Source organism: Lepidochelys kempii, chromosome 10 (genome assembly GCF_965140265.1).
Source record: "Lepidochelys kempii isolate rLepKem1 chromosome 10, rLepKem1.hap2, whole genome shotgun sequence".
NCBI classification, from domain to species: Eukaryota; Metazoa; Chordata; order Testudines; family Cheloniidae; genus Lepidochelys; species Lepidochelys kempii.
Genome location: NC_133265.1, coordinates 13,679,028 through 13,691,049, shown reverse-complemented (window position 1 = coordinate 13,691,049; position 12,022 = coordinate 13,679,028). Strand labels below are relative to the sequence as shown.

The following is a 12,022-nucleotide window of genomic DNA, read 5'->3' as shown; positions in this document are numbered from 1 at the left end:
ACGCCAGTGTGCTTGTAGCTGTCAGTGTGGACAGATTGCAGTGCTTTCCCTACTGCGCTCTACGAAGGCTGGTTTAATTCAAAGCGCTCTACATCACCAAGTGTAGCCATGCCCTAAGGAGCTTGTCTTCACTGCAACAGTTAGCTTGAGTACACTCCAGTGAGGGCAACCTCTCTTCAGAACAACCCTCGGGAGTTACACAGGGTGATTTGATTATCAGCACAGAATGCCTGGATTAGCAGAGTGACTGGATTAGCTTCTGAGGAGTTATTTAAAATGTTGCATTCCCACTGTGTTACTAGCTTGAGCATCAGCATCACTCAAGCTTCAGCCCACCCCCAACAGGCCAGCCAGCTTGCTTAAAGCACTATTTAACTCAAATTAAAGATTTTTTGTATGTGGACAGGAGTTGAGTTAGGGGTAACGCTTGAGTTATAACTTGAGCGAACTGTGATGTGAAGACACAGCCTAATTCTTTCATTAGCATAATACATTTATTTAACTTCCACAAGGCTGAAGCAGAAAATGTCTCAGATTCCGTGACTTCTGTGACCTAATCTTAGCCTTACTTATAAGTACAGGTCTCTTTGTATTGGCACAGGCTGGACTAGTGCCAAAACCTGTTTGAGGTCCTAGTATCTGGTGCTTTGTTTTCTGTGCTGTATGAGCAAGAGTTCTGAGATCTCTCTTGCATGTTCCTGAAAGTTTCATACCTAGGATCAGTACTGGTGTCCCCAAATGTAGATCTCTATGTGAATGCTGCTTCACCCAATACAGGGATGGGAGCAGATATCTCTGGAGATCTTTCACCTCATTTACATCCTTCCCCTTCCAAAGCCACACTTACAGGTAACTGTCCTGTAACAAAGGAGAGCCCAACATCTTAGATTAGCTATGTGGGATCTTTGCAGAGTAGTATCTGATGATTTGTACTCCCATTCCCTCATACAGGGAAGAAAACATTTAAGTCCCTGCCAACTAGAGATCCAAACCTAGGAATCTCTCTCTGATCTCTTTCATGGCAGCTTGTGCCAATGAACTGGGCCACTGCGTTTTTAATAGTCCTATTGATCTGTACTAGCTGTCTTTTTGGTGAGGGGTGGGGTTTTTTTTGTTTTGTTTGTTTTTTTAAGTTACAGATCACTCTTCATCAGATTCTGATCAATAAAGCAGGTAATTTGGAATAGAATGATTTATACAAATGCATGTACAGAAACATTAAACTAAATTATTTAGGAATGTAATCTTTTATGGGTGCTGACCAAGCATGTCCTCTTCATGTGGCAATTATCCTTATTTGCAATCTTGAAGTTAAAGAATGCACTTCTCAAAACAGATTTTTCATATCTATCAGGACATCCAGAAGGAACTTGAACTAACCCAAACAAGAACAGTGAGGTATGACTACTGTCTATGTCTAATATGTTGCATTTTGAATCCTGATACTAATTGATGGTGGTAGGAATCGTTCACTGAACTACAATGGTAACTATCCTTTTCTAATGCCTGTTGTGTATCAGTTGAGTGGTTTTTAAAGTTTTGTTGAAGTGTTTGTCAGCATGAGTGTTACTTTTTTATAATAGTTTTTGGTGGAGATTCTAGACATCCGTGCAAGAAGACCAGCTCTGAACTCTGAACAGTCCCATATCCTACCCCCAATATCTGACCATTATTTAAGCACCTTATTTCTCTAGAACGGTATGAGGCATAAATTCACTACCACTCTAAGAGGGTGAGTGGGGCTGGCCAGAAAAAAATAATTGTATTTGGCAGAAAAAAATCTGAGGTTTTGGCATTTGGTTTCATTCTGCATTGGGACGAAGCCACGGCCTTTGGAAAAAAAATAAGACCCTGACCAACCTCTCCAAAATCTCTTCTGTTGAAGCTTTTCCACTCTGTATGAATAATATTGAGGCAAAGAGAGACTGACTGTAAAGCAGTGGTTTGGACACTAACCTGTGATGTGGGAAACCCATATACGAGTCCCTGTTCTGAATCAGGAAGAATAGGAACTTGAAGCTGAGGAGCCAACATCCTAGATGAGTGTCTAAACCACTAGGGTACTGACTAATGTGGGGGGGTGTCTCTCTTGTTTTTTGGCTAGAATTTCCATCCTAGATCTGAGAAGTTTTTCCTGACAAAAATTTTGTGAAAATTAACACATTTCCACAAAAAGCTTCGGTTTTGAGTAATTGGCATTTTCCGACAAACATCTTAACAAAAAATTCCTGACAGCTCCCAAGAGTGAAGATTTTTGGAATTTCCTCAGAGGCCACTTACTAAGTGTTAAGCAGTATGATTAAAGAAAATGTGCTGAGACCAGTTCTGATTCCAAGGGACTCACGTAAATTCAATCTGTGTACCATCTTAATTTCATCTACATTCAGTTTGTCAATCATCTTAATTTCTATTTTTGAATCACATGCTACTAGGACAGAGCAGCATTTTTCTCAAAGACACAACTAGTTTGAGAAGAAGTGTAGCCGGATTTAGGGTGTCCTAATAATATTAATTTATCAATTAAATTTTTATTTTATTTAATTGAATTCAAATAATATTAATAATAATGATTAATACTATGGGTTTTAGACTCACCAGTCTGTCTGATCAGAAGATAAGTTATTGTCCCAAATCAGGCTCCACAGAATTTACAAAGGACCCTCAGGGGTATGATAGGAAGCTCACATTGAGACAAATATATTTGTAAAGACTTTTTATTAAAATCAGTGAAATAGTAATTCAGTGGTAAAATAATCAGAGTTACAAAGTTACAATTGCATTACTGCTATTCAAAAGATACATATGATATAGTATTATATGCAACAAAGCTTTGGTTAATATACTCACACCCTTCCTCGATAACCTGGTGGTAAGAGACACAGGACCTGCCTTGTGGTTCAGTTTTTTCAGTTCTTTAGTGTGAGATGCAGTGCTTAGAAGAAACTAATACTAAGAGCTATCAAAACTAACTTAGGGTTTACTTGACTAACTTAAACTCAAAACCTAATAAACAAATTAAGAATAAAACTTAGGGAGACCAAGCTTAGCCTAGTTCCCTTGAAACTTAAAGTTTAAGAAGAACAAGTATAGCCTACTAATAGTAGTAGTCATAGTAGATAGAATAGAGTGAGTGTAAGTAAGACAGAGTAAGTGAGAATACTCTAGCGAGGTGGGTCACCTCTTTTATAGGTCACAAGTGCCGGAAATCCTTCCTCCCATGCCCAAATTTCATTCCTCACCCACAAAATGTTAGGTTAAGCTTACTCCATAGGCTAGTATGTTTGTGCGTATTGATGACCCGTATATTTGCATATAAGTTTTCTTGTGGTGTACCTATTAAGTCTGTGGGTACAACACTGAAAAACCCCCTATGCCATTCTTCCATTGTCTGTTGGTCTAGATAAAAGGTCCAAGACACATGTGTGGATACTTATCTATTTAGGTAACAAGATATAGGTCAACTTTGCCTTCTGGGTAAAAGGTTTTAATATAGATATGCTAACTTTGCCTAAGCTTAACATACAGGATGTGGCCTGTAGGTCTCTTGCATTACAGCCAAACTTACTTTAATATAAATCCATAAACCTATTGCAATAAACCAAATACTGAAACTATAAGAAAAGAGAGAGAGAGAGAGGGAGATGTAAGTAAGCAAGCAGGTTAGTCCTATAGGCTACAGAAATGGTGTGTTAGAACTGACTGTACATCATTTTAAATAATAATTCAACTAATAAAATAGCTTTAAAATGATATAGTTGATCGATTTTCCCTTATCATATAATTCCCATTGATTTTGTATTGTTTTGAAATACTTCTTGGAGGCCTGACTTAGCCATACTATAATTTAGACCCTGAGTTTTAAATTAGTTAATGGAGATCAAATACTGTATACTCCACTAAAATGATATGGCAAATTCATGTAAAAAGACATCAACTCTGGTTCTATAGAAACCTTACAGAATCCCACAAACCTACCTATGTCCTAATATTGCATTACCAACTAAGTAAAATCCCATAGAGATATAATTCAAGTTTGGATCAACACTTCAGAATATATTGATTTAAAACAGATATTTAGTATGACTATCTTTAAACAAATAAATATTAATTTGAAAGGTCATGCATTACTAGGGTCACAAAGTCTATTTTTGGTTTTACTGTGAAGTTGTTCACTCTATGTATTAGACAAAAGGCTTATTCTGTCAAATATTTGATTGAATTTTAAGTTGTGTGATTTGTTCTGACCTCTTGCTCTTAAATTATGACTTTTTTCGGGTTTACCAGTGGAAGTGATGAGCAAAACCAGCACCTTTTATCCAAGGTTAAACAACTAGAACTAGAGTTGGCTCACATGAAATCAGAACTGTTAACTCCACAAGACTTGAAGACCAGCTGTGAGAAAGTAGATACAATTCATGAAAAGGTAAGTTCTACAGTTTTATCACTATAAAACTCTTGCAATTTTCAGTGGAGTCTCCACAGGAAATATACTCCATATTTGTTTGATTGCACTGAATAAAACACTTTAAAAAGACAACGGTATGCTAATTTTAACAGTAATACTGATTTTTGAGGTAGCAAGTACTAATCTTACTAGACCCTTATACATAACAAGGGATAAACCTAAATCTTAAATGAAACTAAAAGCACAGAGAGTAAATATATTACACTGGTTTTGTGTATAGTGTATATACTCTAATGCAGTAATTGGTATATGGTTTTCTGTGTCCAGCTAATTTGTACAAATACAGAAATGCAATAAAATATGGTTGTAAAGCAATAGTTCAACTGAATTGGTTTAAGTAATGTACAAATATAGCACCTCTTTCTTCAGTTGCAGCATTAAATCTGTAATTGTAAATTGGAACAACATGAGAGAACTGACATCAGGGGGTAATGTGGATTTGTGATGTCTATTCCATAGTTATTAAAAGGCCATTAAATACTTACTCATTTGGTCGCTCTCAAGCACATGACCTCCGTCATCAGAATCTAGGCTCCTATTCCATTGACAGTGGAGTTCATCTCGAAATAATTGATATAACATTGGAAGTGTTAAAAACTTATCTGGCTACTTATGAGATATAAAATTGAAGAACATGTAGTTAATGCACCTGTGAACCCACACTTGTGAAATATTCATCAATCTTCATATGTGTTCTTGTTGAAGTCAAGCCCTGTATTTCAGAAAAAACATTTCAGCCTGGCTGCATGCACGTAGCACTTCCTTTTTGTTGGCCTTTATGGTACCTCCTTTAAGGAATCCTAGCGGCCAGCATAAAAGATTATAAAGTGTATCTGAGCCCTGAAGATGTAAATTGCACATAATTTGCTAGCAATTTGTAAGACCTTTATTTCACTGCCAGATCAAGTGACCAGTTTGGATCTCCTTAGCTTTTTGAGTTGTTAAGCAATCTGGATTTCATATAGATGTGTAGAGTTTTTTCTCTCAAGATGATCAAACAGCTTTAGCAACAAAATACAACCTACAATACATAACTTGTCTCCGGGTTTAATGCACAGTTCCTGAAATGGTTTCTTGCGGTAACTTAGCCTGACTCTCTCTACTTATGATGTTAAAAGGGAAGGTGGGAATTCTTTATTCACAGACTTCCATATTTCGTTTATGTAATTCAGTGTTATGTTTTTTTGTTCTCGATATTTTTACCTCAGACCATTTACTAAACTATTAATCTGTTTCTTCCGATTTAAGGACCTTTTCACACTTGTATCTTACACTGTTAATTCCAGAGGGGGGCGCAGGGGGTAGTGGTGGTGGTTTCAGTCGGAGTACAGGAAGATGGTAATATTTGTGGAGCAGAGAGGGCTGATTAGATGGCAGTATTTTCTCATATCTGTTTGATCCAATTTATGGTTCTGCATGTAGAAAAAGGGTCTAGTATATTCTTTTTGTTTGTCATTTCAGGTAATTTTGATGATTTATTTTGATAGGTCATTCTGTGTGTATCTTAATTTGTCTGCCAACTTCTTTTGTGAAAAGGAATGTCTTTCACATATTCTCTGGCTACATATTTACCCAGCCTCTGAATAGCTTCTTGAGGTCCTCAGTAACTCCATCTACTTATTGGGATTAAAATAAGGTGACAAATGTAGTGATGTTGTGAAGTATTCTTTTGTCAACTTAATCTTAACTGAGACCACCATGTCAGATGTGCTTGCAGTACTGAATAATGGTGAGGCGCACACACAAGAAACTGACATTGATATAACGAGAAAAGTTTAACATAACTAATGCCTTGCCAAACTGCCAAAGTTAGGGTGTGTGTTAGACTCTTTTAGGTTCTTCTCTCCCCATCCCACCAGTTGTTCCAAGAGTTCATCTCCTGTGTTACAAGATTCCTCTCCCACCCGCTACGCGAAGGCATGCTATGCCAATGGAGGAGTTTTTACTGAAGTGCTTTACAAACATGGAGATATATGAAAGCTACATTTATTTGCAGCTCTGAAAAACTTAAGGATTTTAAGCGTACCGGTTACACAACTGTTCATTTTATGACTTCAAATGATTTGAGGATTAAATTATTTTGAAAAAGTATCCAAATAGTAACTGTTACTTATTGATGGATTTTACTAGGTAGATGCCCAGGTCAAAGAATCTGTCAAACTTATGTTTTTTGGTGACCGACAAGAAGACTTTTCTGAATCACTACTCCAATGGCTAACATCCAAATTTGTGAGCAAGAGCGATCTGCAGGTTTTGTTACAAGATCTAGAGCTGCAAATCCTCAAGAATATTACTCTCCACATGTCTATTACAAACCAAAAGCCAACCTCTGAAGTAGTAACAAGTACAGTAAATAATGCAGTGATTTCTGGCATCACAGAAGCGGTAAGCATTCTAAAATAAACGTTGAAAAGTTTGGTTCATAAGTTGATAGCTATTGTTACTTAGGGTAAAAATTGTTTTTAAAGGATTTTATTACAGTACATAGTTTGTCATGTCTAAATATAACAAGTTAATGAAATTGGTTTCAGATAGGAAATTTGAGGGAGATAGTTTAGAAGTTTAATGGCAGTTAAGAAAAATCTAAAATGCATTGAAATTGTGCTTCATATAATATCTAAAGAGCTGTCAAAGATTTCCACTGTTTCAGTAGCAGTTTAAATAAAATCTTATAGCTTTCGATTGTGGACAGCACTGTTTGGGTGCACGTGTTGCCCAAAAATAACGTCCTTATATATTTTTTTGTGGTGATACAACTTCGGCCTGGTCTACACTACAAAGTTAGGTCTATGTAAGTCACTTTGCATCAGCCAATTTGCATCTATGCCCAAATTTTTCTCCAGCTGATGTAAATGCTCTGTTAAAATGACCATAAATCCACCTCCATGAATGGCATTGAGCCACAGTTGACTTACTGAGTTGATGCAATGCGAGTGTAGACACTGTGTAACATATGTCAATCCTAACAGTACTCCAATTAGCTTTCTCACAATGCCTGATAGTGACTGCCCTGGATCCACAGTGAACTCCACTGTCCAGGGGTTACAGAGACTGGAATCTACCTTCCCACTTACAAAACCCCATTTTATTTTTGAAATGCCTTTTCCTGATTGCCTTGCTTGGCAAGCACATCTAGCAGTTCTCCCTTATTGTGTGTAACTGCCCTACCAACTGTGTCAGCTCCGTGCATTAGACTTGCTTCTGTCTGGAGTAGACGAGGTATTAGATCTCCTGGGCCTGTGGGAAGAAGAGGTTTTTCAAACACAGCTATGAACCAGCTACAGAAACATGGACATCTGTGAAATAATTGTATGGGGGATGCAGGCGACGGCATATGACAGGGATCAGCAGCAGTGCCACGTGAAAGTGAAAGAACTGTAACAGGCATACCACAAGGCCAGAAAGGCCAACATTTGATCTGGTGCTGAGCCACAGATCTCCTGCTTTTACAATAAGCTGCATGTCAGGGTTGGCAGAGTTCCCACCAGCATCCTGCAGACCACTGTAAATACCTCAGAGGAGCCTGAGACAGAGACACAGTCTGTGAACAATGAGGAGGAGTTGGGAGACATGGCAGAGCTGGGGGTCCAGCTATGTCATGAGCCAGGACCTGTTCAAGACTCCACGTCAGTCTGGCCAGTCCCATCAGCAAAGCACCGATGAACCTGGTGAAGGGAAAGAAACCTTGGGTAAGTGTGTGCATTTTCCTTTACAGTGTTTAAACGAAAAGGTGGAGACCAGCCCATCCCCAAGTAAACAAGGCATAGGCATCTATTTTCATTGTTTGACTCTTCTGAGAAGAGAGAGCAGTACAACAAACAGAGGTAGAGTTGGTATCTGCATTTCACTCCCCTGTTCGGTTAGGTGGGGGTGGGAGGAGAGAGGGAGCAGTTTATGTACATAGAGGTGTCCCTTGCATCCTCCTGAGAAATTTCTGCCACTTTCATGAATGTACTCTGCAGTTATCCCCCAAAGGTTTCTAGGGATGGCTGACTTTGTTATTCCTCCACTGTAGGACACTTACACACACACACCTCCGCAAGGAGTTCTGCTGGCACAATTGCAGTAAACAGGCTAGCAGCTTATGGACCCGGGTGGCTTTGGGATGTTCTCTCTGCCTTTGTTACTCTCAGAAGTGAGATAATATAAAATCACCACCTCCTGTTGAAAATAGTGCCAATATTTAGCACCGTTGTCCTATACGCGTATCCATGGAGAAAGGGATTGAAATTTTGTTTCATGCAACCAAAAATCTTAGTGCCTGCCTCCCCACACTCCTCCTTTGCCCCTGCTGAGCCATACACACCATGGCTGAGACTGGAGAGCAGTGCTGTGCAGAGATACTCCAAAGCTGAAGTGTCAATAAGCATGTCATTAAAAAAATTAGGGGAATAAGGGCAGGGGATTTTGAAACTTGTATCTTTCCCTTTCTGTTGTAAATCCAATGATACATATCTGTTTCATCTGTAGCTGCTCCATTGTGGCCCCCTCCACACCACTGGAACCCTGAGGAGAAGAAAGAAGAGGGCTAGTGAGATCCTGCAAGCCAGTGATGCATCAGACTGCAAACAAAAGACCTGTATGGCCAGCATGGCAGATGGCATGGGGAGGGACAGAGAGGACAGGAGAAAATGGAGAAAGACCCAGAAATCCCAGCAGGAAAAGGAGAGAATTTCTCAGGCAGCAAACACAAATGCTGCATACTCTGGTTGACCTACAAGTCCAGTAATCACCAACTCGCCACCCTTTGCAGTCCCTGGAGAACTTCATGGTGGCAGCTTCCCATGCACCCCAACATTCCACCTGGCATCCTGGGCCCCATCTCTACTGCTACCACTCCATGCTGGTGGATAGTAAGGAAAACTACAGCTTCACATACACTGTCCTATGAGAGCCACAGTTGCTTTGTGTAGCCAGAATAGACTGCACTTGTGCACTGAAATGGACAGAAATGTTTGCTGCCTTTCTGATTTTAAAATTCTGTTCCATTAATATATGTAAGAAGCTTGTATTGTATTGTCCTTTATTATATGCTCATTGGTTATTTTGCACTGTTTTTGTCACTCAAATTTCTATTAAAAAATATATAATTTTTTAAAAAATAAATTTAGTTCACCTCTCCTACTGCAGAATGCATAGTGGTACTCGAGCACCCAGGACTTTTAAGTTTATGGCACCACAGAACTCATAGGTTCAACAAAACACCAGATTCAACAAAACGCTAGTCAAGTGTGTAAATGTACAGCAAGCTGCATGTAATTCATAGGTTCACTAAAAGACAGTGTCATATGTATAAATGTACCACTAACACTACACAGTTCCTAACTGGCCCTACGGGTTTGGGGGCTCAGCACAGACCAACATGGTGCATTAATGTGGCTGACTATCATAGTGCTCTTTCAAAGTCTTCTACAACCGCATAGTTCCACATTAAGCCTTTATGTCTTGCTGTTCAAACTCAGCAGACAGCCACTCCACCTCCACCCTGGCAGCTTTTCCCCTTTGCCTCAGAGATATTATACGAGGCACAGCAAGCTGCTATAACCTTTGGGATACTTTTTTTTTTTTTTTCCCCCCTGAAATTCAGTATTGGAAGTACACACCAGTGTCCCTTCAGTCTACCAAAAGCACTTTCAACTGTCCTCCTTTAAATACTGAGCTGGTGGTTAAATCTTTCCTGTGTGCTGTCAAGGTGGCTTTTAGTGAACCATGGGAACAAGGGGTAGGCAGGGTCTTCCAGTATCGTTATAGGGATTTCAGTATCGCCAATGATGATTTGCTGGTTGGGAAAGAATATCTGTTTTCAGCTTTCTGAACAGTCCTATGTTCTTAAAGATGTGAGTGTCATACACCTTCCCTGACCAGCGCCCATTTATATCAGTGGAGCATCCCTGGTGGTCCATCAACACATGCATAGCCATAGAAAAGTAAGCCTTTTCTGTGGATGTACTCTGTGGCAAGGTGGGCTGGTCCCAAAATAGGGATATGCATGCCAAGTATCGCCTCACCGCAGTTTGGGAACCCCACTGCTGCAAATCCATCCACTGTGTCCTGTACGGTACTGAGAGTCAGTCCTGCATAGCAGGACACTATTAACGGCCCCCAATGTGGATTTTCTAACTCCAAAATGATTTCCCACTGACCAGTACTAATCCAGCATTGCAAGCTTCCAAGTGTGATTGCCATTCGCTTCTTAACTGTCATCGCAGCTCTTGTTCTGGTGTTTCTGCGCTGGAGGGCTGGGGCAGACATTTGAAAGTTCTGCAGCTACTGCATCTCATCCTATACCTGCATTGCGATACATCTCACCAGTCAGTGCTCATTTCTCAGGCCCAGAAGGGCCGCTCCACTTTCTGCAGCTGCTCGGTGAACACCACCAGCAGCCTTGAATTGTTTTTCACTCTGTCCCTTAACAGTCTGTCCTTGAAGAAATCGTTATGTCCCCAAGTATTGCAGTTCTTTCTCCGGGTCTGCAGATAGCAGGAGATCTTGCATCCTGTATTTGCAACATTCATAAGGACAGTGCAGAGCTGCATGGGCTCCATGCTTTTGTCAGAGATGGCCGATGCAGAAAAGGGTTGTGGGGGTTTGTCGGATTCTTAAAAAAAGCATGAAGATTACAGGATATGGATGGCATTATGGGATGGAGAAAGTTGTATGCAGGAACTTGACCTTTCACTCCCAGAGGTCCCTGCATGATTCATTTCTATTTCACGACACATTGCGATAATTTCCCAAAAAGATTTAGCTATGTGGCAGTGGGTGGGGCACACTGGGATGCCTTCCTGTGGTGCACTGCACTCTACTTTGACACAAGCACTCCTGAGTACATGCAGTGCAGACACAAGCAGCCAAGTATACACAAGCAGTGTACTAACATGGGGCAGCTGTATGCTGATGTAATTTGCATCAACCAGAATTTGTAGTGTAGACATGGCCTTATGCTTCAGTCAGCAGTCTCCTCTGGTGGATTGTTAATTAGGTAGTTACAATAGACTTTCTAGTCTTGTGACTTAGAAAACTATTATTCCTATCCTAAAACAAGTAGCCACATTGGCTGCAATAAAGAAATATAAAGTAAATTCCGTTACCCTTTATGATCTGTAATGCCTGTCAAACCATGCTGTCTTGGGAGCTGAGGAATACCTAAAGTATAAAGAAAAATAAAATATAACCTAATGGAGAGAAGACTGAGACTTACAGAAATGCCATTCAGAGTGATCTAGTGTGATGATCATAGTCTGACTGGCACTCATCAAAAATTGGCTAATGTATCTTAAAGATATTGGTTCCAAAGATTCTGTGATATAGTACAATTTTATTACGTGTTTATACTGTCTTAGTTAATAAAGACTGTTGAATGCATGTATGTCTAATACCAAACATGTTTTCTTTTTCCATACTCTCTCTCTCCCCTTATATCTGTAGCAAGCACGCATTATTGTAAATAATGCATTGAAACTCTATTCTCAAGACAAGACTGGTATGGTGGACTTTGCTTTAGAATCTGGAGGTAAATATAGCAGAAAAGCTATAAATAGATCAGTCTGCTATTTG

General features: G+C 39.6%; 1 protein-coding gene across 24 annotated transcripts in view; it reads left to right on the top strand.

Annotated features, from left to right (window-relative positions):
- Positions 1-12,022, top strand: part of SUN1 (Sad1 and UNC84 domain containing 1) — a 65,172-nt gene that overhangs the window by 47,709 nt on the left and 5,441 nt on the right. For 16 of the 24 annotated variants that reach the window (XM_073362066.1, XM_073362075.1, XM_073362067.1 and 13 more), the window contains 4 exons: positions 1,337-1,398; positions 4,285-4,423; positions 6,596-6,850; positions 11,894-11,978. In XM_073362066.1, coding sequence (XP_073218167.1) covers positions 1,337-1,398; positions 4,285-4,423; positions 6,596-6,850; positions 11,894-11,978 — 541 coding nt within the window. The remainder of the gene's footprint in view (positions 1-1,336; positions 1,399-4,284; positions 4,424-6,595; positions 6,851-11,893; positions 11,979-12,022) is intronic. The other 8 variants (XM_073362068.1, XM_073362089.1, XM_073362088.1 and 5 more) reach the window with 1 other exon arrangement.